This window comes from Anoplopoma fimbria, chromosome 10, assembly GCF_027596085.1.
Source record: "Anoplopoma fimbria isolate UVic2021 breed Golden Eagle Sablefish chromosome 10, Afim_UVic_2022, whole genome shotgun sequence".
Classification (NCBI taxonomy): domain Eukaryota; kingdom Metazoa; phylum Chordata; class Actinopteri; order Perciformes; family Anoplopomatidae; genus Anoplopoma; species Anoplopoma fimbria.
The window spans coordinates 14,706,031-14,730,685 of record NC_072458.1 but is presented as its reverse complement, the minus strand read 5'-3'; the positions used below and the strand labels follow the sequence as shown (position 1 = coordinate 14,730,685).

Below are 24,655 nucleotides of genomic sequence, written 5' to 3'. Positions count from 1 at the left end.
ACATTATCTCAGTTGAATGTGAATCCTTTTTTTGATTAATTGGTATTATGTTGTGAAGTTCTCTGATGACTCTCCTCAGTGTCAACAAAAGCAGTTCAAGGATGACCTGCTGTAGAGCTGAAGGGGACATGTACAGTTACAGAACATTGTATCACTTTGTAATAACCATTAACCATTTATTAATCATTAACGAATGTTACATGAATTACTTTAATTAATAGTCATAATATAGTAAACAAACAATTAAATCATAACTTATTATGTTAACTTAATACTAATAAAGCTATAATTTGTGTTATTTGATCATTTTTGTGTAATATGAAATAATTTGTTTATAAATACATATGAAATATAATGCTTATAATATATGGTTAGAGAGACGATGATTACCACATAATTTGTGAAACATTTACAAACATTACATAGATAGATGGGCCAGAAACTAAATATTAATCATTGACAAAGTATTAACTATCTGAATAATGTTTATAGATGCTTTACAAAGTATTTGTTAACCCTTTAAGTAGATATTATAATCATCAGTTGCAACTTTAAAATAGCCGTCCAAGTAATGTTTATAGAGGGTTTACAAACAAATCATTTACCATTAAGAAATACTTTATTGTATATAAATTGTTGTGTGCAGCAATAAACAGTTAAAGCAACATTAATAAAGCATAACTAATCATTTCTAATTATTAGTAATATTTCATTGTTTTTTTAAAGTTAAATAACTATTAACTGAAAAACGAATAAAAAAAACAATAATTTCACCATTTTTAGCGGTGGTTATTATAAAGTGTAACCAAGATGATAGTACACACATGAAGTGTTAAATCTCATACAGTTATTACACTGTTAACAATGTTAGACTTTCAGTTTTGAAAATTCCCTTTGACATCGTGGTTTGATTTAAAAACAATTAGTTCTCTTGATTTGGTAGAAGTTGTCTTGTTTTTACCCTTATTTTCTCCACCACCTTTTATCGAGAATAATTGCACAGCACTTGGTGACATGAGGTACATGTACACGTTAGGTACACGGTAGGTCATCACATATGATTGCTTCCATGTATCTTTGTCTTCAGTCTAAATGAAGCATCCAGCTCTGACAGCGGCTGCAGCCTTGCCATTTATGATCCACCCTGCAGATAGCAACTGAGTGATGCCTGGTAGAATTGAATTCCCTGCACCCCAAGCCTCATCTCCCTCATTATCACCCCCACCACAAGATAAAACCTCCATTAAAAGGGTCTCGACACATGGCGGTAAATGATCTGCCGACCTGTCTGATTAAATACAGGATTTTGAGGGGAAACGAGAGACAAAAATGAAATGGAAAAGGATCCTGTCATCTCCACCTGAGTCCTGCAGGCACTCCAGGACTCCGCTGCCTTATCGGGATGGAGCAGGAGTGTGGATTAGGGGGGTGGGTGACCTTGACTGGGCTGGAGCTGGAACCTCCCCCTTCCCAGGACCTGGGTCATGGAATCCTGTGCCCTTGAGCAGAGGAAACAAACACATGAGAACAAACCCCACCCGAATTAATGGAATCCTGCATGCATTAGTCACATTGCATAAGAGCTACTGTAATGAGAGGAGAATAAAAAACATTCATTATGTGAAGTTCTTCTTGGAATCTCCGTCAACTTCAGGCTTAATGGACTGTCACGATAAATGCAATATTACTGTTATCATCAAAAGCAAACTGTGGCCATGGAGTGAAGTTAATGTGCTTGAGTTGCACATTAGATTCTGACAAGTTTTTGCAGAGCACATCACAGAGGGAAAGTGTGGGTGGGTGGGTGGGGGATAAGGTTGATTAGCGTGGGGCTGGTTTGTGTTCATTTACTTCATTAGGGTCCTGTTGTTCTCAACAGGCTTCAAACTGAGGAAGAGGAAGATCGTCAACGAGCCGACTGGTGGGACGGGAAACTGCCCCCACCTGGTGGAGGCAATACCGTGTGAAGACCCCAGCTGCTATGACTGGCTGGTGGTTAAACTGGAGGAGTGCATCCCTGATAATGAGAAGGAATGTGGACCCGGAACCCAGATCCCACAAGTGCAGTGTGTCAACAGTGACGGTGAGTAGACGCATGAGACATTTGCCAATAAAGCAGCTTTGAGGATTACTGATTTGTTACCTTAGGAGCTGTAGCCCATTAAAGAAATATACTGATAACAAAATAATTGGTTAGTTGCAGCCCAATAGCTGATGTTTTAAGGTAAAGTTTTCTGTCCAGTCTAGTCACACTCAAAACACAAAGAACAATATAAGTTTGTATTGTTCTCAGAATTAATGAAACTAAACAGGGCATTTCAGTAGTAACTACCATGTTTCTGCTGGATTTTGTTGTATATTTATTCTACCATCCACAAATACAGAGTCAAGAAAGCTGTAAGATAAATCTCAAGGAGATATCTTTAATTTTTAAGTTTCAATACGCAGGTGTTTGGAACACTAACTGTGCCAGCATTGATGACGAGGCTCTTTCGAACCCATTAGCTCATTACAAGATAACTGCAGCGGTGTCTGCTTTGTTTGGAGCTTGTGTTTAATGTGTTATGGGTCAATTTACTGAGCTCTGATCACTGCAGAGGTCTTTGGCCTCTCTTTGAACCACTGCGCTGTGGGCACTATGGCCTTGACTCACTGCCCAACATTGCTGTATGTTGTAGGGAGATATCCCTCCATTGTGTGTGCTATTCTAAGCGATTTCATTGTATCCGTGTGTGTGTGTGTGTGTGTGTGTGAGAGAGAGAAAGAGAGAAAGAGAGTGTATGTTTGTGTGTGTGTGTGTGTGTGTGTGTGTGTGTGTGTGTGTGTGTGTGTGTGTGTGTGTGTGTGTGTGTGTGTGTTGTTTGTGTGTGTGTGCAGCTGCTCTCCCTGGGTTCCAGCACAGGCCACTGGCCAAAACTGTGCTGGAAGAGAGTGTGAGGCTTCAGGAGAACAGTGCTTGCTGGCACTGCCTAAGGGAGATCTCTCTCTCTCACACACACACACACACACACACACACACACACACACACACACACACACACACACACACACACACACACACACACACACACACACACACACACACACACACACACACACACACACACACACACACAGACACACTGACCTAAGGACTAAGCACCTGCTTTCTTGTTGATACGTCACCATTCCAGGCACACCACTACATTATTTCCTGTCCAGATGGTAGCATCAGTAACTCTATTTAGCTTTGAAAGGAGCAGCGTTCTTTCCACATGTTGCTCTTTGCCTCCATGGCACTAAAGCAGATTTCTTCACTTGTCTTTCCCAGCTGTGCACACCTACTAACAGTGTTGCTGACGCTACTTTGAAAGTCTCACAAGCTCCATGTTCAAGATACTACATTTGACTTTAGATTTCCAATGTTAACAAAAATAGCAAAGGATGTCTCACATTAGATCTTAAGTTCAAGGGTTACTGACTGTATCTCTTGAGACCAGGTATCCATCGACCACGGAATTCATCTGACCAGGGGGGGCCATGCCATGAGGTTCCTAAAGGGGGCTGTTCAAATTTAGGAGGCGGAAATGTTTTCGGTAAAATAAAATCCATTGATTTAACCTTGCAATAGCCTCATAAAAGGTAAATAGCAACAGAACAAGGCTGGTGTTTCAAAATCTAAGAATACGTCAATTAATCAGAACACTCACATGAGAATGTAGCACTAGCAGAGGTGTATTTTGAACTTCTGAACAATTCTCTGTCAAAATTATAAGAGGGAGGGTAGTGGAAACAGCTCTCTCTCTCTCTCTCTCTCTCTCTCTCTCTCTCTCTCTCTCTCTCTCTCTCTTTACAACCACAAAAAGCGAGCAGGCTGAGAAACCCAACAAAATCACTTGTTCTGTCTTCCAGTATTCTGGACTTACATACACAGAACAGATAGCGCTGTCCATGGTTCTGAACCAACAGCCAAACAATATTCACATGTAACTTTGTCGTGTAACTTTTGACATTTTTCTATAATATTATAATGATAATAATGAACTATTTGTATTGCACCTTTCGAAGTTACAGTAAAGGAAGAAAGACAAATGGAGGTCTTTTGAACTGTATTAAACATAAGTTTGTTTGACTAATTGTGTTAGTATTTGTCTGAGGCGAGAAACAAACACAGACCCCCTTTATTTCTTTATTTTAAAGATTCCGTCGGCCTTTACATACATCGCTACTACAGTTTTACTAACTCTCAGACTAAACTCACAAAAACTACATTGACAATGTGTTTTTTCATGAATAAAGATGAAATGGATGGGTCCAATAATCGTTTGACATTTCTCAACATGTGAGCTGTGTTTCCGTACATCCATTCACCTGTCAGTGGACGTAAACAGAAATAAGAGAACAAGAGAAGAGAATACAATACAGGCTTGGAACAATGTTTTAAAACAAAACTAAAAGTATTGCAATAGCAGTGTAGTCACACTTCCAAATCTCTCTCTTTTTTTTTAAAGCATTACATTTAAAACAGGCCTGGTAGAAAAGAACAGGGCAATAAAAGAGCTGCTGCTCACTTTCTAACTTGCTTTACTGCATAAAACAGGTTTTCTTTCATTCTTGGGTTCATTTTAAGTAAACATTTAATCAAAATATAACTTGCCTTGCTAGCCTCCTTCAAAATTTGAGCCATTTGGATGTCAAGTGTGTTAAATTTTGGCATATCTGTAGGAAATAGAAATGTTTTTGCAAACTGAGGTCCAAATCTACACTTCTGACTCACTTACTGCTGCTCGCATTAGTCACTTTAACATACGTTTCCGAGTCAAGCTTCGACAGCGATACAGTGTCAGACTTTGAAAACCCCGGGCTGTAAAAATAAACTTGGCCTGACTTGAATTGTGTGTGCCATAATGGAGCGAGGATATATATCCAGTGGCATAACGGAAACAGCATGGCCGAGAAATGTGCATAATGACCGTGTGTGTCATTCACAAGAATAAATCATTTGCGAAAAAAATCTACCAACAGCGAATGCAGTGAGCGGAATCTACCAGCCTCCATGCTGCATTATACATCAAGTGCCACTGGGTCCAATTAAAAGTTAAAACTGCAGGACTTTTGTACTTTTAGTATGAAAGGAGCTCAAACTTCCAGAGCGTCTGCATCTGGCAGTGAAAGGAGCAGTATGTCATTGAAAAATAACTTGGTTGGGAACAGAAAGCAACCGCAATTGTGGGAGATATTTTCTGTTCATTTTTGTTAATCGCATGTGCCTAAATCAAAGAGGTGCTAAAGCCCAGCTTTCACCACTCTCACATGTTCTCTGTGGCAGTCTGAGAAAAGCAAACATTAAACATAAACACATAGATCCTGTTCTCACCTGGCATTAGAAGGATATATGTAGGTGCAATGCATGAATGATGTGTACGGCTTGGTTTCAATATCATTACATAAGTAAGAGAACTCTAGTACACCTTTAGAAATAAAGGTGCTAACTAGAACCACATAGGTGTCTTCGGCTTGTCTCCATAGGAAAACCCTTTTTTTGGATTCTGGATTTCTTTCAGAGGGTTATTCAAAATAAAGTGTAATGGATCCACACAAAACATTTTAAGGAGGTTCAATTCAGAACCTTTACCAGCTTCTAAGGGTGCTAACAAGAACCCAAACAGGAGGTTCTACAGAGGACCATTTTATATTCCACAGGCTTCATCTAGAACCCAACCAGGGGGTTCTGCCGAGTTCCCTTTTCTGTTCTTTAATGAAAATGGTTCACAATGGAACCTAAAGTCTCTCAAAGAACCCTTGGTTCAGAAGCAGATTCTAGGTAGAACGTCAGCCCTTCAGAAAGAACCTTTTTGGAGCCCTAAGAGAGAATGTAGGAACTCACTTTTCAATAATGAATCAATTATAACCTAAATATTGTAATTTCATCCAATCTTTTTAGTTATTTTTCCCTTTTGTGAGTGTGTGTATATATGTGTGTGTGTGTGTGTGTGTGTGTGTGTGTGTGTGTATGTAGGAACATGGCAATTATGGGTAGATTCCTGAACCATACCACAGTAACTGCTAATGAGGGCTCTGGGGAGAAAGAGAGAAAGAGAGAGATGGGGGTTGTTCATCAGATTCCATATTATACTCATAATCAAGGTCCCCATTCACAGGCTGCAGTGCTCCGTGCTGTTGCAGTGGCAGTGATTACCGTCTTCCTCATCACAAACCCACTCTCCACAACTCATTATCTTTATTCTCTTTTTCCTGAGAAATTAAAGAAAAATTGTGCTTGAAAGATAATGTATTATGGAGCGGTAGGCCACATGAACACTGCTGACATCTTTATTGTAGGTTTCGGTTTTCTAATGTTAAGATCAACAGCATGGCAGACATGTTGAACACGCTGTTTGCTGGAGTTCATCCTCTGGTGTTCTTAAGAGGAAATTGCTGAACATTAAAGCTGCAGGCAATACTAGCTGAATCCTTTATGCCTCAATTCTAGACATTTATTATGAAGTAAGGGAAAGGAGGCTCTCATATTATCAACAGTGTGTGCTGCATATAAAGCTATCTACAGCCAGACAACAAGGCCCATCCTGTTTTGTAATACCACTTGCGTGAAGGACAAGACGAGAGGAGGATGCAGGTCTTTTTCTTGTTTCTGCCACTTTGGATTTAATCAAATAAACATACTATACTACTTGACAATGACATCTGCACTTTCTCGCCTGATCAGACCAAGGGCTGCACAGTGGTGAGCAGCTAGCCCCACAGCGAGAGGGGCCGGGTTCAGTTCTGGACTGGACGGCCCTTCTGTATGGAGTTTGCATGTTCTCCACTTGAGCTTTTTCTGGCTTCCTCCCACAGTCCAAAGACATGCAGCCTAGATTAATTGAGAACTCTAAATTGCCCGTATGTGTGGAAGGTGTGGATGTGAATGATTGTCTGTCTCTATATGTATCAGCCTTTGATGGTCTGGCGACCTGTTTGGTTACCAATGTCAGCTGGGATCAGCTGGGATCAGTTCCAACCCAGTGAATAAAATAAAGGAGCCCCACAGAGTTAGAACTTCTTGTTGAAAAGAGAAAAATCATTTTTGTTTAACCAGAAAAAGCAGTTATATCTCTGTGGGTTAATGCACAAGACTCCATTGACAAAAACAATAATTTACCGTGTCGTAAAAAACCAGACACTTAATTTAAACTCGACGGAAACAAGATGAAATTCACCAAAACTGCCTTGGTTCGTCTTTCCACTTTTTCTTAATTGCCATCAGCTCTGGATTGGTCTAAATAAACCATCAATTACTCACCACTCCCTCTTTTACCTATTTAATCCTCTTCTTCTATCACTTTGTTACTTGAGGCAAAGTACTTTCAGTCAATGCCATGAAAAAAAAACTCTTCAAGGTGACCTCATCTTCCTTTCATTCTTTCTTTCTTTCTACTTCTCCTCCCATCTTCTAAAGGCACTCAGCAGAAGAGGTGTAGGCTTCCTTGATGGAGCCCTGTTGAATCGGGCTTATTGGTAAATTAGATTAGCACAGCCTGCTTCACACAGTCAGCTTGGATTTAGTCTGCCTTTCTTCCCCATTACCTCCCCCGGATGTGGCGGAATTGAAAAGAGGAGATGTCAGTCTCTGTCTGGTACATTTCCATCAACAGAGGTTCAGGCAGTGGTTTGACTTGTCTGATGTGTGTAATGTTTAAAAAAAAAATTGTCGCTTTGATTGCTTTGATTGCTTGCTGAGCTCAGGGTGAACTCGTATCACTTCAGCTCTCAGATCTGTGAGTTTAGCAGAGTGATTTGGAGATGGAAGGTGCGTTCTCTGAAACTCTTCTTTCCTGCTACACCATAAGGCCTCTTTTGATATGACTTTCAGTTTCACCGAAAATCTTTCATTTACCAAAAAATTGAAACATTTTTGTTACTCTGTATGGGAGGTTCTATTTCAGCCTGTTCCTGAAACGCATCTTACCTGTTTATGTCATACTAGCAGCTGACATGGTAGCTTATAGAACACCTTACCTCATTGAGTCATTTGTCGTTTCTTCCATCAAAAAACAAGCTGAGCTTTTTCTGATCTGGTACCTCCCATCCACAGGGAAACATCTGACCCTAACAAAAGTGATGCAAATGAGTGTTGAGTGATGAGTTCAACCACTAACTTTTGGTTTAAAATTAGGTTACAAAAACTACAATCTATACATAGATAGATCATTGTATTTATTAAATTACACAAAATTAAGATTCCTGTCAGATCTTTGATGTCAGATATGAACAGAAATATTACATTTTGACCTAACATAGATTTGTCAAGTCAAGAACGATCTATTTTGATATTTGTTTAAAAATGATAATGTTTGGTAATTGTTGACTTGACAAAGATCTGTCTAGAAAACATACTTATTAGTATCAAATTTCTTTCAAGTTAAAATAGATAGGTGTTGTTAACCTATGAACAAAGAGCCAACTAGCAATCAAACTGTTCATTTGTCGATTTCAGTACATGTATGGTTTGGAGTCATTATACAGGTGTTTCTCTATTTAGTCAGTGCTGTTTTCCAGTATCCTAGCATCTGCATGTCATCTATGAATTATCATGCTACCTCTATGGCTGCAATAAACCAACGCTGACTGTTTCACCCATTCACACCTCTTATACATTGATGGCAGGGGCTACCATGCTAGGTGCTACCTGCCCATCATAACTTCCAGCATTCACCCATTGTAGGCACAGTCTTTTGGAGCAATTTGTGATTAAGTGTCTTGACCAAGGACACATCAACATGAACTGGAGGAAAAACAAATGGTTCAGAATGGATAGGGCGCACCACTAACACAAGGAATCATCCACAAATAACATCCACATTTTATGACAGGCTGTCCAGAGTTAGATATGTAGCGGACAGTATGTATTGTTAACAGTCCCTCCTCTCAGTTGGATGTCTGGCTGTCCTTATTGTTGTTTCATAGGTTTTATGTTAACTAGCCTGGACCATAGGGTGTGTTTAATTATCAACAAATACATAACAAAAGACATCATGAAGGCCATCAGTTTCAAAAAAGACACTTTAATGATTTCCTCCAGCATCGTTCCCACGGAAGTCATGGCTCCAGATGTCCCCCCATCACCAACACCACCCTACCCCCACAGCCATGTGGCATCCCTCAGAGTTTCTCTTGACTGGCCTCTTATTGATCTCTTGTTGTCTCCTTCTGATGAAAATGGATCTGTTTTCCCCCCCGGGGTCCTAGACATGTCATTGGACTCACTGGTTGCCATTCTCCCAGCCCTTCACAGTGAGATTTTCACAGATATGGTCCTTCAGCATCAGGATGGGCTGGGACACAATGGGATGAGAGTGAGGACAGCCTGCAGATCTAGATCAATATCGGACACGTCAGCATCACAGCACCCCCACCCCTCCAAAATCTAAAATATTAATCAGTATGCATTATTCTGTCCCTTAAGTCATTGAGGACATTCTGTATTGGAGAATGTAATGGTCCTACTACTGGTGCCTAATCTTTAAGGTTTTCGCAATAAATCTGAGCCTCCAGCTCTGTAAAGAATTAAATGTTGTATCCTGTTTGTGACTGAGGAAAGTGCACCATGTTGAAGTCATCACAGGGATGTTTCCAGCTTTTGTACCGTCATAATAAATAGCTTTCGATAAAAAGTCCACAAAACTAACGGCAAAGATTGCCTTTAAAAACAATATGCGTTTTCTCATGATGTGCCTCAGTTGCCTGTTCAAAAGGGTGGCAAGATACTTTGACACTAAGTCATTAGATTCAAAAGAAACCAACGTTGACATCCTTCCTCCTGACAAGAGTCATAATTCACACAGCCACAGAGGTCCTTATGAGTTAAATGTGAACCAATGTTGTAAATAGGCATTTGAACAAACAACTAATGCTGTCAGGAAAAGTTCTGATGTTTTTTGCAAATTCTATTTTTTAATAGTCATCCAGTTCATCAGGCTCAGAGTGGGGACTGAACTTTTGAATGTCATAATTTGGCAAATAGGAATTTATTTTCAGAGCATATTACCAGCATGTTTGATAGAAATCTACGCAACATAACACTTGATTACAATTTTTTTAACAGCATATCCATATAACTATGGTTTGCCATATACAAGATACTAGTGCTACTAGCTCACTTGAGCTCACAGACCACATCCACCAACCTACACTGTAGCTGAAGACACTGCAGCACTACACAGATTTGTTTTGAGATAAATAACTCCACATGAAACCATAACCATCTTTATTACTCTTAACGTTGACTAACTATGTCGTGACTCCATATGTACTTGACACATAGACATGAGATTGATAACCATTTTCTCTTCACACCCTTGGAGAGAAAGCAAATTTTCACATTTCCGGATAATATTACAGTATTCTTTCAAACATAGCTCTGCAAATTGCTCTGCTATAAGGAAAAACATTTTGGACTAGACTAGACCGTATAGTCAACGGTTGCTGAAGAGTTGCTACCTTTTAACATGTTCAAAGTACGTGTGCTTCCATTTCCACTTATTGCAACATAGAGAAACAGTGCCGTGGACCATCTTTTCCAATGAGGATTCATGGTATGCACTTGTTTCACTGTCAGATTATACAACACACATTGATTTTGACATGAATATGTTTCTGCTTAACGTAATGTAAAATCAGTCTCAATCTGTGCGCCCTCATGTTGACTTCTTTTTTTTGGGGGGGGAAATACAATTAGAATGTGATGGCAAATTACATTTCCAATATAATTTTGCAAGGTCACCTTCACTGCATCCTGGGTGCAGCGCTACCCAAGATGATTGTGATTGGTTTAAAGAAAAGCAAGCCAGAGTGTGTTTTTTTTTTTAAAGACGTGTGTAGCCAGCAGACATTATCATTAAGCTTTACTTATTCAGGAATGTTAAAAAACCTATCTTTTGCAATAATGCCCTGATCTCTTTCCCACCGTTACACACATTCAAACCTGGAGAGGTTCGGGTTAACGGCCTTGCTCAAGAGCACCTCAGTGATGGTAATGAAGGAGGGTTAATCGCTGCTTTTTTTTACTTTAGTCACCCAGATTCTCCTTTAACTAATTACCTTTTTTAAATGGCTATGAATGGTACTATGATGCACATGTAGCCTTTTTATTTATTTATTTGAGCATATTTTGTCATTTTTTTATACCTAAATCTGCTTGTGTCCTTCCAGGTGAATATGTGGAAAGGCAGCTCTGCCGTGATGCCATCCTGCCTATGCCGGCCATCTGTGAGGTGCCTTGCCCAAAGGACTGTGCCCTGAGCCCCTGGACCCCCTGGTCTCTGTGCTCCCACACCTGCTCTGGAAAAAACACGGAGGGCAAGCAGACCAGAGCTCGATCCATCTTAGCCTATAATGCCGGAGAAGGTAGGAACCCCTAAGAACTGCAACAGGGGTCAAAAAGATATATGGCTTTTGCCAACATACGTGACTCATGTGGTCCGTTCAATCAATTAGGAATCAGTCAGTGTCATCTGATATGAAAAATTATGCCAGGTAACCCCGCCCCAGCTATCCACAAAAAGCAGAATCTGCCCAGACAAACCTTTATTGGTCTAATACCATAGTGATGCAGGTGGTGCAAGTCGTGAAATTCTGTTTCTTCGCTGCATATCTCATTTGCTTCTCCTTACATACCAGGCAAAATGTCAAAGTGAAATGAATTATTCTGTGTGTTCTTCTGCAGCGACTGCGAAGGTTGTGGCTTGGGTTACTGTGATGCAGGGTAAGAAGTGACTGGAAGGATAACATGCATGCTGAGCTGTTTCAAAACCTAAGGCTCAGTGGTTCTAATCACATTGTTAAACTTAATTGTATGATATGTTCTTTCTGTTTAAACATTTCACAAAGATGTTGCCTTTGCTTCTGTTCAAGGTCCTTCCCTGCTGTCATCAGTCAATCCAATCTTCGGTATTTTCATATTTGATGTTCTTAGACGACAGCAAGTGATTTTTGCTGATGTAGTATGTAGTCTCCATGTGTTTAACTAGAGGGCTGTATAAATGTGTCTACCTTGATGTAATCTATTCCCGCTGATGTGCTGGCCCAGCAAAATCCCTCTGCTTTTAGAATATGGAAAAAAAACACAGTAGCAGAAGAATTGTGTATTCCTTAGTATTACATTATTCAAACCTAAAGGTGAGTGTCTTATTGGTGCTGGAATTATACTTAACCGTATACTTATACTTAAGCCTCTGGGTTAAAGTTCAACCCTCCAAGCTGTTAATCACACTGTGAGAACTGAGCCATTCTTACCGAACCTCATTGTGAGAAGAAACGCGAGGCTGCACATATGGTTAGCGTCTGGCTTGGCAGCAGATCAGGATTGTATCTTTTACGTCCCTGCTATCATTTTAACAGCCCTTGTTGTGTTGACGGCTGGACCACATTGCTGTCTTTGGCATATTCACTAAAACGCAGCATCCAGCTGGTTTCAATGTCGATGGATACTCAGGGATCCTCCATTGTGCATGCTGGGCTTCAGGAGAATGTCCATGCCAGAACTTGTTTATTAGCTTTCGTAGCATTTAGGAGGCAGACACTACTGCATTGTTTTTTTGTGTGTGATTCATTTCTACATCAATAGGTTTTTTCGATCTGTTGTTTTTGACATGAGAACATTCACACAAAAAAAATGATAAATACATTTTTGCACTGTCTATAAAGGCATCAACCAATCATGGTGTGCAGAACTGACATTTACAAAACACACTATTACAACAACAAAGAGGTTCCGTAGTACACACCAAGACAGCATACTTTATTACTCCTTTGAACCTTGAAAAAGGAAGAACAGACCAGATCCACTCCTTCCATTCTTACCTTTCACAATAAAATACTTGACATATGCATTGCATAGCTGTTTACCATGTAGAGTTCAATTATTCTAGAGCATTTAGCTGAAAGGATAATATATCTTACAGTAGCTTTGGCTATACAATAATTTAGCTCAGACAGACTTCCAGACGCTGCTCTGGTCCTCTGCTGGACAAGTCTATTTGATCCCTTTACTGAAAAAAATATTGCAACCGTTGCAAATTGGCATCCCTGCTCCAGTGTTGAGGAAATAAATCAACCAATTATTGGTTTAGTGCAAAAAGTCTGGTTTAGTGGAAAACAACATACTATAAGACAATAATCATCATTTTCTTTGTTTACAGCATCAAAATAAGCATGTAATTAAGTCTTATTTTTGGATCTTGATATCTTTTTTATGATCATTCCTATCAGTTATGTTAACATTTTATTTAAGGAGCTAATAAAAAAATGCTAAATAATGAATAAAAGTTAATAATATGTGGTACAATGATGATGATGATACGACGTGATGAAGAATTGTTTATAGAGTAACTAAAATGCCAAAGCTAATCTTAAGCCATTTGAGCCACACATTTTTTCAAATACATGTTGAGTTTGATTGGTGGGACTTAAATATCTATCAATTAACTATTTAATTAGCCAGTGCAGCAATAATGGTGTGTCCTTCTATGAGTTAATGAGCTCCATGCCTGATAAATGACTGCCCTGATGAAATCCAATAACATCTTCTCTGAAAGTCCCTGTGAAGGACATTAGCCATGTGCTGTTACACAGAGGTCAGCCACATCTTCTGTCTGCGGCTCTTCCTCGTGTCCAATTCAGACTCCCCATCACTGACTGGAAGATGTCGTTCGATGCCTTCTAAGGCGCTAATGGCTGACATTCCCCTCGGGGGTTCTCTTTTTCCCAAGATGATAGCTGCTACAAATTACAGGGTTTCGCTGTGAAGAGGCTCACATGGTGTGCACACCCCACCTGGGTTCATATCTGGCTTCTGGCTCTGTGTAGACATTCTGACCCCTGGGTCATCTCATCTCTATGGTCCTCCATCTGATTTATCTCTCATGCTAAAAATCAAAGCTAAAAGCTAATCTATAGCACGGCACAAAGCCTCATACAGCATCGGATAGCCATAGCCTTACTGCTAGCCAACCTGTATTCTGTTACTGTGATTGTTTTGGGGCTTTGATAGCGATAATGATTCAAAGGGAACAGTTAGCCATTACGTGAAGTTTTTAAAGTAGTAATAATAGTGGTTATTATTAATTACTTGTTTCAATCAAATTTAGTACTTGCCATTATTGTTTCCTTGGATTTCCTGTTAATTAAAAATCAGATTTTCTGAAGGTAGTTCTCTTCTTTTTGTCCAGCCAAGTTAGCTTTTTATTTTACTAACCGCCCATTCATTCTTCCCCTCAGTAAAGTCCCACCAGACAGCAGGTGCTTTGTATTTATATGAGTACTGTTTAGTTTGCTAATAGAAAGTGGACATCCAAAATTGTTCTCTTTGTATTTGTACTCCATTGAGACTAGAAGCACTTCAGTGCCTTTTATGTTGAAAGATCCATTGCTATGCCAAAAGGCCTAGTTGAATTTGAATCAAGTAATAATAATACATGTTTTTCATGTAGCACAATTCATGCCTGGAATGCAGCTCAAAAACAACCAATACAATGAATGAGAAGTAAACGAGGAAATACAACATGAATTATAAAATAACTAACCTTCATGATAAGAGAATGCACGATAAGATCAATGATTGGAGAATATGCAACATAAAGTGGTTCCAAGTTTAGATCTGTGAATACAAGTAGCAGAACTTTAACTTTACACTGGACACTGGAAGCCAGTTCATCTTGGCTAGAAATCCTGTTCCAGCTGGTTTGTTGGTATCTACCAACATGCATTGCACTTGGATATCTTGGCAAACTCACCCTGCAGACTAGGATTTTTTCTTTACCTGTCAATGTGCCTGACAATCATGTCTGCCTGAAACGGTTTGAAAGAACAGTTCATTCTAAAAATCAGTGCAGCATGCTGGCAGTTTCTGTTAGCATTGGCGACAAGAGGGTTCTGCCACCTAATAACCAATGAGGTACTATGGGTTGTATCTGGGTCAAGATCTTGTTAAAAATGAATAGAGAGAGGTGTGAGTTAAACCACCTACTAGACAAAGGCAATTACCAGCTCATAAAAATGTCCAGACTTGAGTACTACACTCTCTTTTTGGGTCAGTCGGATCAGTCTCATGATTCTAGACCATTCTATACCCAAAAACTTAGAAGCTTTCCATCTTCCTGAATTAGGCTAGTGCTGATAATTTGTTTCCATTTTCCAGTTTCCATTTGTAGTACAGCTTAGTCATTGACTATCACGCTGTTATGTGTTCCATACTTTCTCAGGTGGAATCCAGTGCCCCAACATCAGTGCTCTGCAGGAGGTGAGGAGCTGCAATGACCACCCCTGCACTGTGTACCACTGGCAGACAGGCCCTTGGGGTCAGTGCATAGAGGACTCTTCCATTCCAGCCACCAACACGTCTGCGGGCCGAACACGTGGCGATGATGCCTCCTGCTCAGTGGGGATGCAGACCCGCAAGGTCATCTGTGTCCGGGTCAATGTGGGCCAGGTTCCACCCAAAAAGTAAGAATCCACACAACTTCTTACACAAAAGATGTGAATAAAGTACATGAATGTCATTCCATCTTTGGTACATACAGTGTAACACAGGAGGATTTAAACTGCTGTCAAATGATAAACATGCTATAAGTAGTTAGGCCTTGGTGCTCAAGACAGAACAGATTCTGGCGCACAGGATTGAGGGTATAGATTTGAATTTTTATTGGACCCTCATTATGATTTCACTTACAAATGAGTTGCGCAGCGAGGTTATTTTGGGGTCCAGGGCAATGAATATGACAGAATTTAATCTTCACCGGTTAAATAATTTGTAGAAAAGAAGAAAGAAACTCGGTAGTTAAATAACTGTACACGGTACTGTACAAGCATTTGGAAATAACTGAAGGTGAAAGTAAATCCTAGACTCAAAACGCACATTTCAGTAAGAGGCATCCGATCTCTAAGCGTAAAAATCCGTACCTTGGTGTAACTAATGATTGTGATAAAAGCTTCAGCAGTTTAAATTGTTCCCTTTTATATTCAAAGTCAGTTTTGAATAGATTTGGTGCAAGGCTTTTAATTTGTGCAACTGACTGGCTCTTCTCCAATGGCCGCCGCAAATGAGGTTTATGAGTATTGTAGTATATATTATATGTTTAGATAGCAATTTGCAAATATGAGTTTTTGGATTCTGGTTCAATTGAAATCTCCCTCCAAATCTAACATTGGTTTAATGATATTCATCATATTTCTCTTATTGTGTTAAAACGTGTTAAGTTCACAGCTCTGGGCATGACTGAGTGGTTAGGACAACACAAAACAAATAATCCCCAAAATATTGCTTACAAGTACTATTCTCAGTACTAATCTCTATAAATAGATATTTGCACATGAATGCAGAATATTTAGACAACTGGACAAAATGTTGGTATCAGAAGCGTTCTGGTTTCGCATTTGTATTCCGATTTGGGATAGAGTAGCTGTCTTTGGTTGCATTCAGCTAAGTTAGTGTGGAGAGCAAAAGAGATGGAAAGCATTGGCAGGAATGCAGTCTCAGTACCCATCAGCAACACAATCGTCTGACAAGGATTTAGCTTTTTATTGGTTAATAATGAGCTAGTAATGTGAAAACAACTGGTTGTTCACGTCGTCTTTTAACTCAACTACAGTGTCGAGTTTCAAGTGGCTAATCGGATTGTCGATTGCCGAAGAGGCTAAATTGTCATCAGACTGATAAACGATGGTGTCCAAATGCTTCCAATTGTGGAAGTGAAAACAGCCTCTGTTTTTAGTTGGAGACTGTGTTTGCACATGGCACATTGTGCCGTTTAGTCTCCTGGTTAGTCTGCTGTTGCTGGTGTCTGGCAGAGGTGTTAGCTGATGAGCTGTTCCAAGCATCTGGGTCTTTTTCCCCCCTAAAGGCATCTGCTGGGAACATGAATTATCTATTTATTTATTCAACAGAACGGGAGCATTATTCTGGCAGCTACTACGCAGGGAAACCCACCCCCAGCCCCCACGTTGTGTATGGAAATTAATCTGGCTTCTTATTCCTGCGCTTACTCCTTAACCCACTGTTACATGCTGAGCAGTGAGCCCGCAGCCTTGGGACACACTTTCACATCAATGGAGAGAGTGGCACCCGCTTTCACCAGCAGCACCAGCTGAGGCCACGATGTGAGGACTGCCGTCCCTTAACATAAATTGGCATTAGATCATTCAAATGCATTAGGATGATAATAAAAATGAAATAAGCATTAGGATATTAATTGAGTGCGTGGTTCAAATCTGGTAAGAACTGTAATTTTGAACGTGTGTGCATATATCATATGTCTTTGTTTGCCATAGAGCTTCTGTTCTTGCAACATTTTAATTGGTGATCTGCAATTCTGAGCAGAGCTCTTTTCCAGGTTGGCTCGACCAAAGATGACGTCCCTTCTTTTCTATGGGGATTTTTAGGATTTTGGAAAGGGTTCAATTTCAGTGCAGCCTGTTAAATCACTACTGATGAAAGGAAATTATTTTAGAAATGCAATCATTTCCAGGAAGGGATTATTTGAGAAGCAATCAAACCAAAAAAAAGAACCTTCTGAAACAATACAGTTTGGGCCCATTGCTGCAACATTTGAAAAGCATTAGACACATGTATTTCAAATGTATCTAAGTTGTTGAGTAAAATTGACTCTATATGTTTGATTTAGGTCTGTGTTTTTAGAAAGGTAGTCTCAACTTTGACCTTGTAGTCTTTGGTTCATTTCAAGAGTAATGAGCTGCAGGTAGGGGCTAAAACATGGAAAATGTATCACTGCATGTTAAAAATTGAAGAAAGGAAGTGCCTTACTTCACAATGCTACGCCGCAGTAGACAAACACACACTCACACACACACACACACACACACACACACACACACACACACACACACACACACACACACACACACACACACACACACACACACACACACACACACACAGTCAAAGTCTCCCAAAAAGGTCCAGAGCCGAACTCAGGCCCATTGGGAGTCTTCAAGTGAACTCCCAGCATGGTTCCTTTTGCTCTGATCCAGAACATCTCTATCAGATTACTTAGGGGGTTCCGTGTGTTTGCCTGAGCATGTCAATGATGTACTTTCAGGTGTCCGGAGAGTCTTCGCCCAGATACCGTCAGGCCCTGCCTGTTGCCGTGCAAGAGAGACTGCATCGTCACTCCGTACAGCGACTGGAGCACCTGCCCATCGACGTGTCAAGCAGGTAGCTCCGGCTCTTTGTTGGCTTCAGTGCACACAGTGAGGCATGCAGTGTGTCACACCGGCCATATGCACCAGTGTCAAGAGAGGGAATGCATTAAAGCCTGTAGGACTGTGTTTTATGAATTAATGAAGCATGCCAAGAGTGCTCATCGTTATTTCAGCACTGGCAGAGGGATAATAAAACCATCATTCACACTGAGTACTAAAAAATCAGTTTGGATTGTTACATGTTTAATAAATGTTATGGGAATGCAGCAGCATCAGTCTTTAGTAAATTATATTTCTTTAGTAATATCTGAAAATCAAGAAAACTGGTAAGTGGAAGTGTTCATGGGTCAAGAACTTTGACAGCCCTTAAATTAGTTTTTTCCTAAAGATCTCTCAGATATTCTTTTATAAAGGGGTAGAGAATGCTAATGATGCTAGTAGGGACTGTTGGGTGAATTCAGGGGCTGAACCGTCTTCACAATAAACAGCCCCTGGAAATCCTGATACTGTTGGCGAAATTGAGCCTATTTGCCAAGCAAATATGTTATGTTAAGCAAGAGAGCTCCAAACTATTCTCAGCCTCAACGTTGTGTGGCTGTAATTCCCGTGAGTCTTGCTTTATGTATGGGCATAGTTACTCCCCGTGAGGCATCTGCTGAACAAATACTAAATTCATTATCTTGTATCTCTATACAGTATCCATGTGCTTTTCTCTTTGCTTAGTAGCTCTGAAAGCAGAGCGGCTTGTCTATTAACAGTGTGGTTTCCTTCTCCGGCTCCTTCTGTCGTGTTGAAGTGTCCTGCAGGCTTGTGATAAACTCACTTTTCTACAGCACGTATGCGAAGGCAAGCAATCAGAAATTGATGCAGTAAAAAAATCACACCCGATCTTCTTCTCTTCATAACTAATTACAATTTAAATGCACAGACACTAAGCACGTACTAGGATGTGTCACTGATAGAGGTTTCTTGAATATTCATTGGCAATAAACGGCTAAAGTAGAATATGCTCCATATTATCTAAAACTTGCCTTATAATGACCATGTGTAGATGTCTTCTTTGGTATCCAACCTGATCCAGTGAATTATTTATCTAAATCCAGTGCAAAGAGAAGTGCTTATACACTACCATACATGGTGTAGATTCACCAATAAAAAGGAAAGAGAGGCTAAATATGGGGGTAAGCTTACTGTGCTCACTGTCGGTACTGATGCTCAGAATGTCCCATCAACATGGTTGGTGCCCACTGGTTTCTGATACAGTGACACCGGGCCACCCTTTAGCATCTGTATGAGACACACCAGGCTTTGTACTAACTCCAACCCATGCTCGCCGTTATTAGACAGTCAGAGCAACTGACGTAGTATAAAGAGCAAGAAAGTCTGCTAAGGGCAGGTGTGGACTTGGGAATATTGGGATGGTATTCAATATTCCACTCTATTGTATAAGCCAATTCCAGTGAGCAAATACATAGATCATGGAAAAATGAAGATCAACTGGGTTTCATAACATTCATTCTACATTGACATTTTAAATTAAATACATGAAATAGTACCTTTTGAAATCTGGGACATGCTGGAACTAAAGAGGAGGCCTCCGTATTGTTCATCTACTGCATTATATATTTCACATTTAACCTCAGTTGCTAATTTATTAGGTACACTTAGCTAAAACTACATACTGAAATGTACATATGTGTATTCTTGTGTCTTTGATTAGGTGGTAACACCAAGAAGAAGCAGTACAGGAAACGTATTATGATCCAGTTACCGGCCAATGGGGGACAGGACTGTCCTGAGGTTCTGACTCAGGAGAGAGAGTGTGATGCTCCATCCGTATGTCAAGGACACAGGTAACAGGTCCTCTTCAACAAGTACACACCTGCACACATTACGCAGTGACAACCTCCTACTTGTTATTTCAAGTCGGAGGTCTGGGTAAGTTCGGAGGCCTATGATGTCCTCAAATGGTCAAAATAACTACAAAACTAATCATCTGAAGTTATATTATTTAAATTCTGACTAAACATGAGTCCATTGCTACTTTCACATGGCATACTCAAACCCTTTTGATCATGGCCTGGATTATGGATTATGACCTGTAGGCACTGAGTCGAGGATTTACTGTCTGCAAGATAATACCCCCCCTCCTTTCTAGAAACTTCTGATTCCGATATCTCCTCTTCTTTTAGATGGAAAACCCACAAGTGGCGGCGATGCCAGCTGGTTCCATGGTCAGTACGTCAGGACAGTCCTGGAGCTCAGGAGATCTGTGGGCCGGGCCTGCAGGTTCGGGGTGAGGACAGACACGCATACACATGCACAGACTACACAATCACTCACACATGTTGTGTTCTTCTTTCTTCCTCTTCTTTATATGAACACATTATTTAAACAGAGCTGGAAGAACAGCGTAACCAAAAATGCATTAGACAGAGTTGAGTCAGTCAGACCCTTCCATCTACATGCTCTCTATGCACGAGCCTGGAATAGAGCAGTGGGCATCAAAGCAGCACCTGGGGGCTGCATACAACTTTAATTCAGCTGTAGATGTCATGGGACTGAGAAGAAAGATGCGAATGTTACAGTTTAAGCTTAACGTCTCAAATCTCACCTTCTCAACTCCACAAAACCAATAAACTGAATTATGGGTTTAAAAGCCGGGGGGGTTGGGAATCTCACAGCAAAACATGACCTGTGGCCTGAGTGAGTATTGAAGCAGGTGGACACACTCAGACTCCTGTCTCAGAGACAGAGGCCATTATCTGATTCCAATGATGAGCCGCCTGCTCCTCCATTACCTGTAATAGTATATTCTGAGCTAGAGAGACACAACTCAATACGAGCCTCTTACGATTCACCCGCTCACTCAATACTATGCGGGGAAGGCAAAAGCCATTTTAATACTATGTCCCATGAATGTGTGCATGTGTGTGTTTATGCTGTAAATATTGGGGTCATAAGAAAGGAAGACTGAGTGATGATAATTGGATAATGTTGTTTTTATTATAAACACAGGTTGACTGAGGCCATTTCTTGGCCATCTAACAGCCAGCAGTGTGTTAACCACATCAAGCTAAGCCCTACTACTCCTAGTATTACTATGATGAGCTACTTTACACTTCTACTCCAGTACAGTGTACAAGGAAAATATACTTTTAACTCCACTACAGTTTTTTGAAGGCTACAGTTCCTTTACAGCCTTTTTTCAATAACCTATGATGAGCTAATGAAATATATAGTTCAGATTACCCTATCTTGTCAACTACAATATTATTTGCAAACGATAACTCATGTTGTTCCGCCCCAAAGCATCATCATGTGTGGCAATATGAAATTATGCCAGACATTCCAATTATTATATATATTTTTTTAAATGAATAGATAATAATGTTCACAATAAAGCCCTCCTGGGCTGGCAGCCTACACATACTGAAGGAGTTGCTATGGAATGGTGGTTGCTATGGAACGTAAACTAGCAGCTAACATATAACTTCTCTTCATCACAAGCAAATATTGATTTAATCATTTGGCTCTTGATTTACATTATTTGTATGTTGCCATTCCAGTTTCTGAATGCTGGCGCTGGAGGCAGTGGTTTGTGTTTCTGCAGCGTTCCTGCTTGTCTGCATATTCTGGGCAACATTGTAGAACTTGCTACTACGTGCTACTTTAACATAAATGTATTGATAATAGTAATCAAATGATATGATATGTACAGTAAACGTGTAAAACTCATAATTGGCATTTTTCTGCACATTAGGGACTTTAACTATTAATAATTTGATTTATATTTCATACTTTTAATTCAGTAACACTTTGCATCTGCAGCAGATGATGGTACAGGCAGCACTTTTAGCCAGACACTTTGTGACTTCAGTCAATCAACATCATCTTGTGTGAATAACATTTGTCAGCAGCTATAATTCCAAATCCTAGATGCTTTGTAAACTTATCAAATCGTCACAGTATGAATAATACATTTCACATTATGTAGCTACCAGTGACTTTACCAATGTCAGTAAAGAAGTCATGAGGCAATCTTGTTGTTTTCCTAGTGTAAAAGATGATATGAGTTTGCAACAAGATGGACACATATTTAAAGCATAGAGAAGCATTGTAAAAGATCAAAGCTTTCGGAGGTATCTAGCTCTTTGCAACTTACGTTTCATCAGCAGCATCGTCTTTGTCAAGTATGACTCACACAGAAGGAGGAGCAACAGCATAGATCTTCAAATTATAATTCTATTTCATACTTTTATTTCTGAATAATTGCAAGGTGATTTCTTTTTTACAAAAGAAGAAAGAAATATGAAAGATGGCACTTATGGTCAATTTAGTTTAGATGTCCCATTATGTGTCAAATGCACAGTATACTGCATTCTACGTACTGAATTATTCATGCGTAGTGTATGTGCTATGTTTTATTAAGGAGACTGGATGGTGCTAGGGGCTGACTGTCTGAAATCATAGTGTATGTTGGAGTGTTAGTGTGGAGCGTCAGACCCAACAATCCACCCTAGACACAAGGATCCCTCTCATGTTCTCATTTTAATCAAAGTTGACTATGACCCACAAAATAAGAAGTCTCCATTCTCATGCATCTCCCCTCGCTCCTTTCCCACTGTAGCTGTTTCATGCCGGAGGCAGGACGGCGGGCAGGCAGACGTCGAAGCTTGTCTTAAGTTTGCCAGCTCCATGCCGCCTCTCACACACCCCTGCCAGCTGCCCTGCCAGGAAGACTGTCAACTCAGCAGCTGGTCCAAGTTCTCCTCCTGCACAGCCGACTGCGTGGGCGTCCGGACCCGCAAAAGGATGCTGGTCGGTGAGTGACAGCTTTGATTTCAAGCTGACTTCCAGATTACATCAATCTTTAGAGAAAGATTGATCAAGGAATGGCATAATTAACCTAAAATTTAATTAAGTTAAGGGTTAATGTTTTTTTTGTTTTTTTTCAGGAAAAAGCAAGAAGCGTGACCAGTGTAAAAACACCCAGATGTACCCCCTGAGCGAGACCCAGTACTGTCCATGTAACAAGTACAACGCCCAGCCTGTGGGCAACTGGTCGGACTGTGTCCTACCTGAGGGGGGCCGCGTGGAGGGCCAACTTGGCATGAAGGTCCAAGGTGACATCAAGGAGTGCGGCCAAGGCTATCGTTACCAGGCCATGGTGTGCTACGACCAGGACAACCGCATAGTGGAGACCTCTCGCTGCAACAGCCATGGTGATGCTCCGTGCTCAAAGAAGCCTTCTCCAGTTTGAGAAACACCAGCACTAATCTCTATTAAATTGTAAAAAAAAGATTAAAAGGATATAAAATCATTAACTCCCAGTGGTAAACAAGTTTTCAAGTCACAGGGTATTACTAAGTATGTCCATCAAAGAATGCACCAGTTAGATAGTGAATCCATCTATATTACTTCTCTGTCATAAATGATGATTATGACTGTATGACCAGTAGCTTATTCTGGATAATATAAGCAAACGTTTGACAGATATTGCTGACAATACTAAATTATCAAGCTGACTTTAAGGCTCTTCTACTATGCTGCATTATATTTTAGCATACACCAGGGATATAAGGATTAAATGATTTTGCCATAACCACAGTAGAAACGTGGACATTCAGAATATTCCTGGTATAAACCTATAATGGCAAAAAATAATTTTGGTGAAGGTATTGCACAAAGCCTCTCAGGGAGGAGAATGGGGTCGATGGCTGGGTGAACAAATATCATACTTTGAATTCAGAGACCTTGGTTCTCACTCTTTCTCCTTCTAACAGTAAACTTGGACTTCTTCAACCATGACCACAATCTTGGCCTTTGTGAGGCTCATATGGGTTTTTGTGGAAGACACTGAGAATCAGCCTATGGTTGGATGTAACTTATTTTAAATGTGGACCCAAAAAAGATAGACTCTGGAGCTGAATACTATGAACTGTTTCCACAGTTATTTCTAGTCATGCTGGAGGCTCCATGTAGAAGAGAACAACTTTTTATATAACATCTCACTGAAATAGGTAAAGTAGGCTGAAACTGTTCTGCAATGAGCAATCCTGTCCAAATATTTTGGATCAATGGCCCTCAATCGACAGGAAAACATTACTACCAGCGGCCCAAATCTGTCAGGCCACTTTGCATGAGCTGTATTAACATCCCCCAGTATATTCCAACAAAGGGAGAAAGGGGAATTACGAATCACAGTGGTGTCGTATTCTGCATCATCTACAGATCAAAGCACTCGGGGGAATGACTGTGTCTGTGTTTGCTTTCCTCCATGTACGGGGCTGCTTGATGGTAACCAGAGTCGCAACTGCTGCTTTCTTTCTCTCGGATTTCCGAGTCCTTGATTGGTTTACTTATGCGATAGCATTGTGGGAGTAACATGGTAAATTATTGCTCCCTTTTGCTGATATATGTGTCTTCTGGCTAGAGCTGCAGATCAGTGATGGCTAGG

The 24,655-nt window shown here is 40.3% G+C and overlaps 1 protein-coding gene across 1 annotated transcript in view; it reads left to right on the top strand.

The window, feature by feature from the left end:
- The window catches only part of thsd7aa (thrombospondin, type I, domain containing 7Aa), a 148,211-nt gene that overhangs the window by 77,459 nt on the left and 46,097 nt on the right, over positions 1-24,655 (top strand). The window contains exons 7-14 of the mRNA XM_054605990.1: positions 1,880-2,083; positions 11,191-11,385; positions 15,240-15,480; positions 18,093-18,208; positions 19,916-20,048; positions 20,388-20,491; positions 22,826-23,020; positions 23,154-23,420. Coding sequence (XP_054461965.1) covers positions 1,880-2,083; positions 11,191-11,385; positions 15,240-15,480; positions 18,093-18,208; positions 19,916-20,048; positions 20,388-20,491; positions 22,826-23,020; positions 23,154-23,420 — 1,455 coding nt within the window. The remainder of the gene's footprint in view (positions 1-1,879; positions 2,084-11,190; positions 11,386-15,239; positions 15,481-18,092; positions 18,209-19,915; positions 20,049-20,387; positions 20,492-22,825; positions 23,021-23,153; positions 23,421-24,655) is intronic.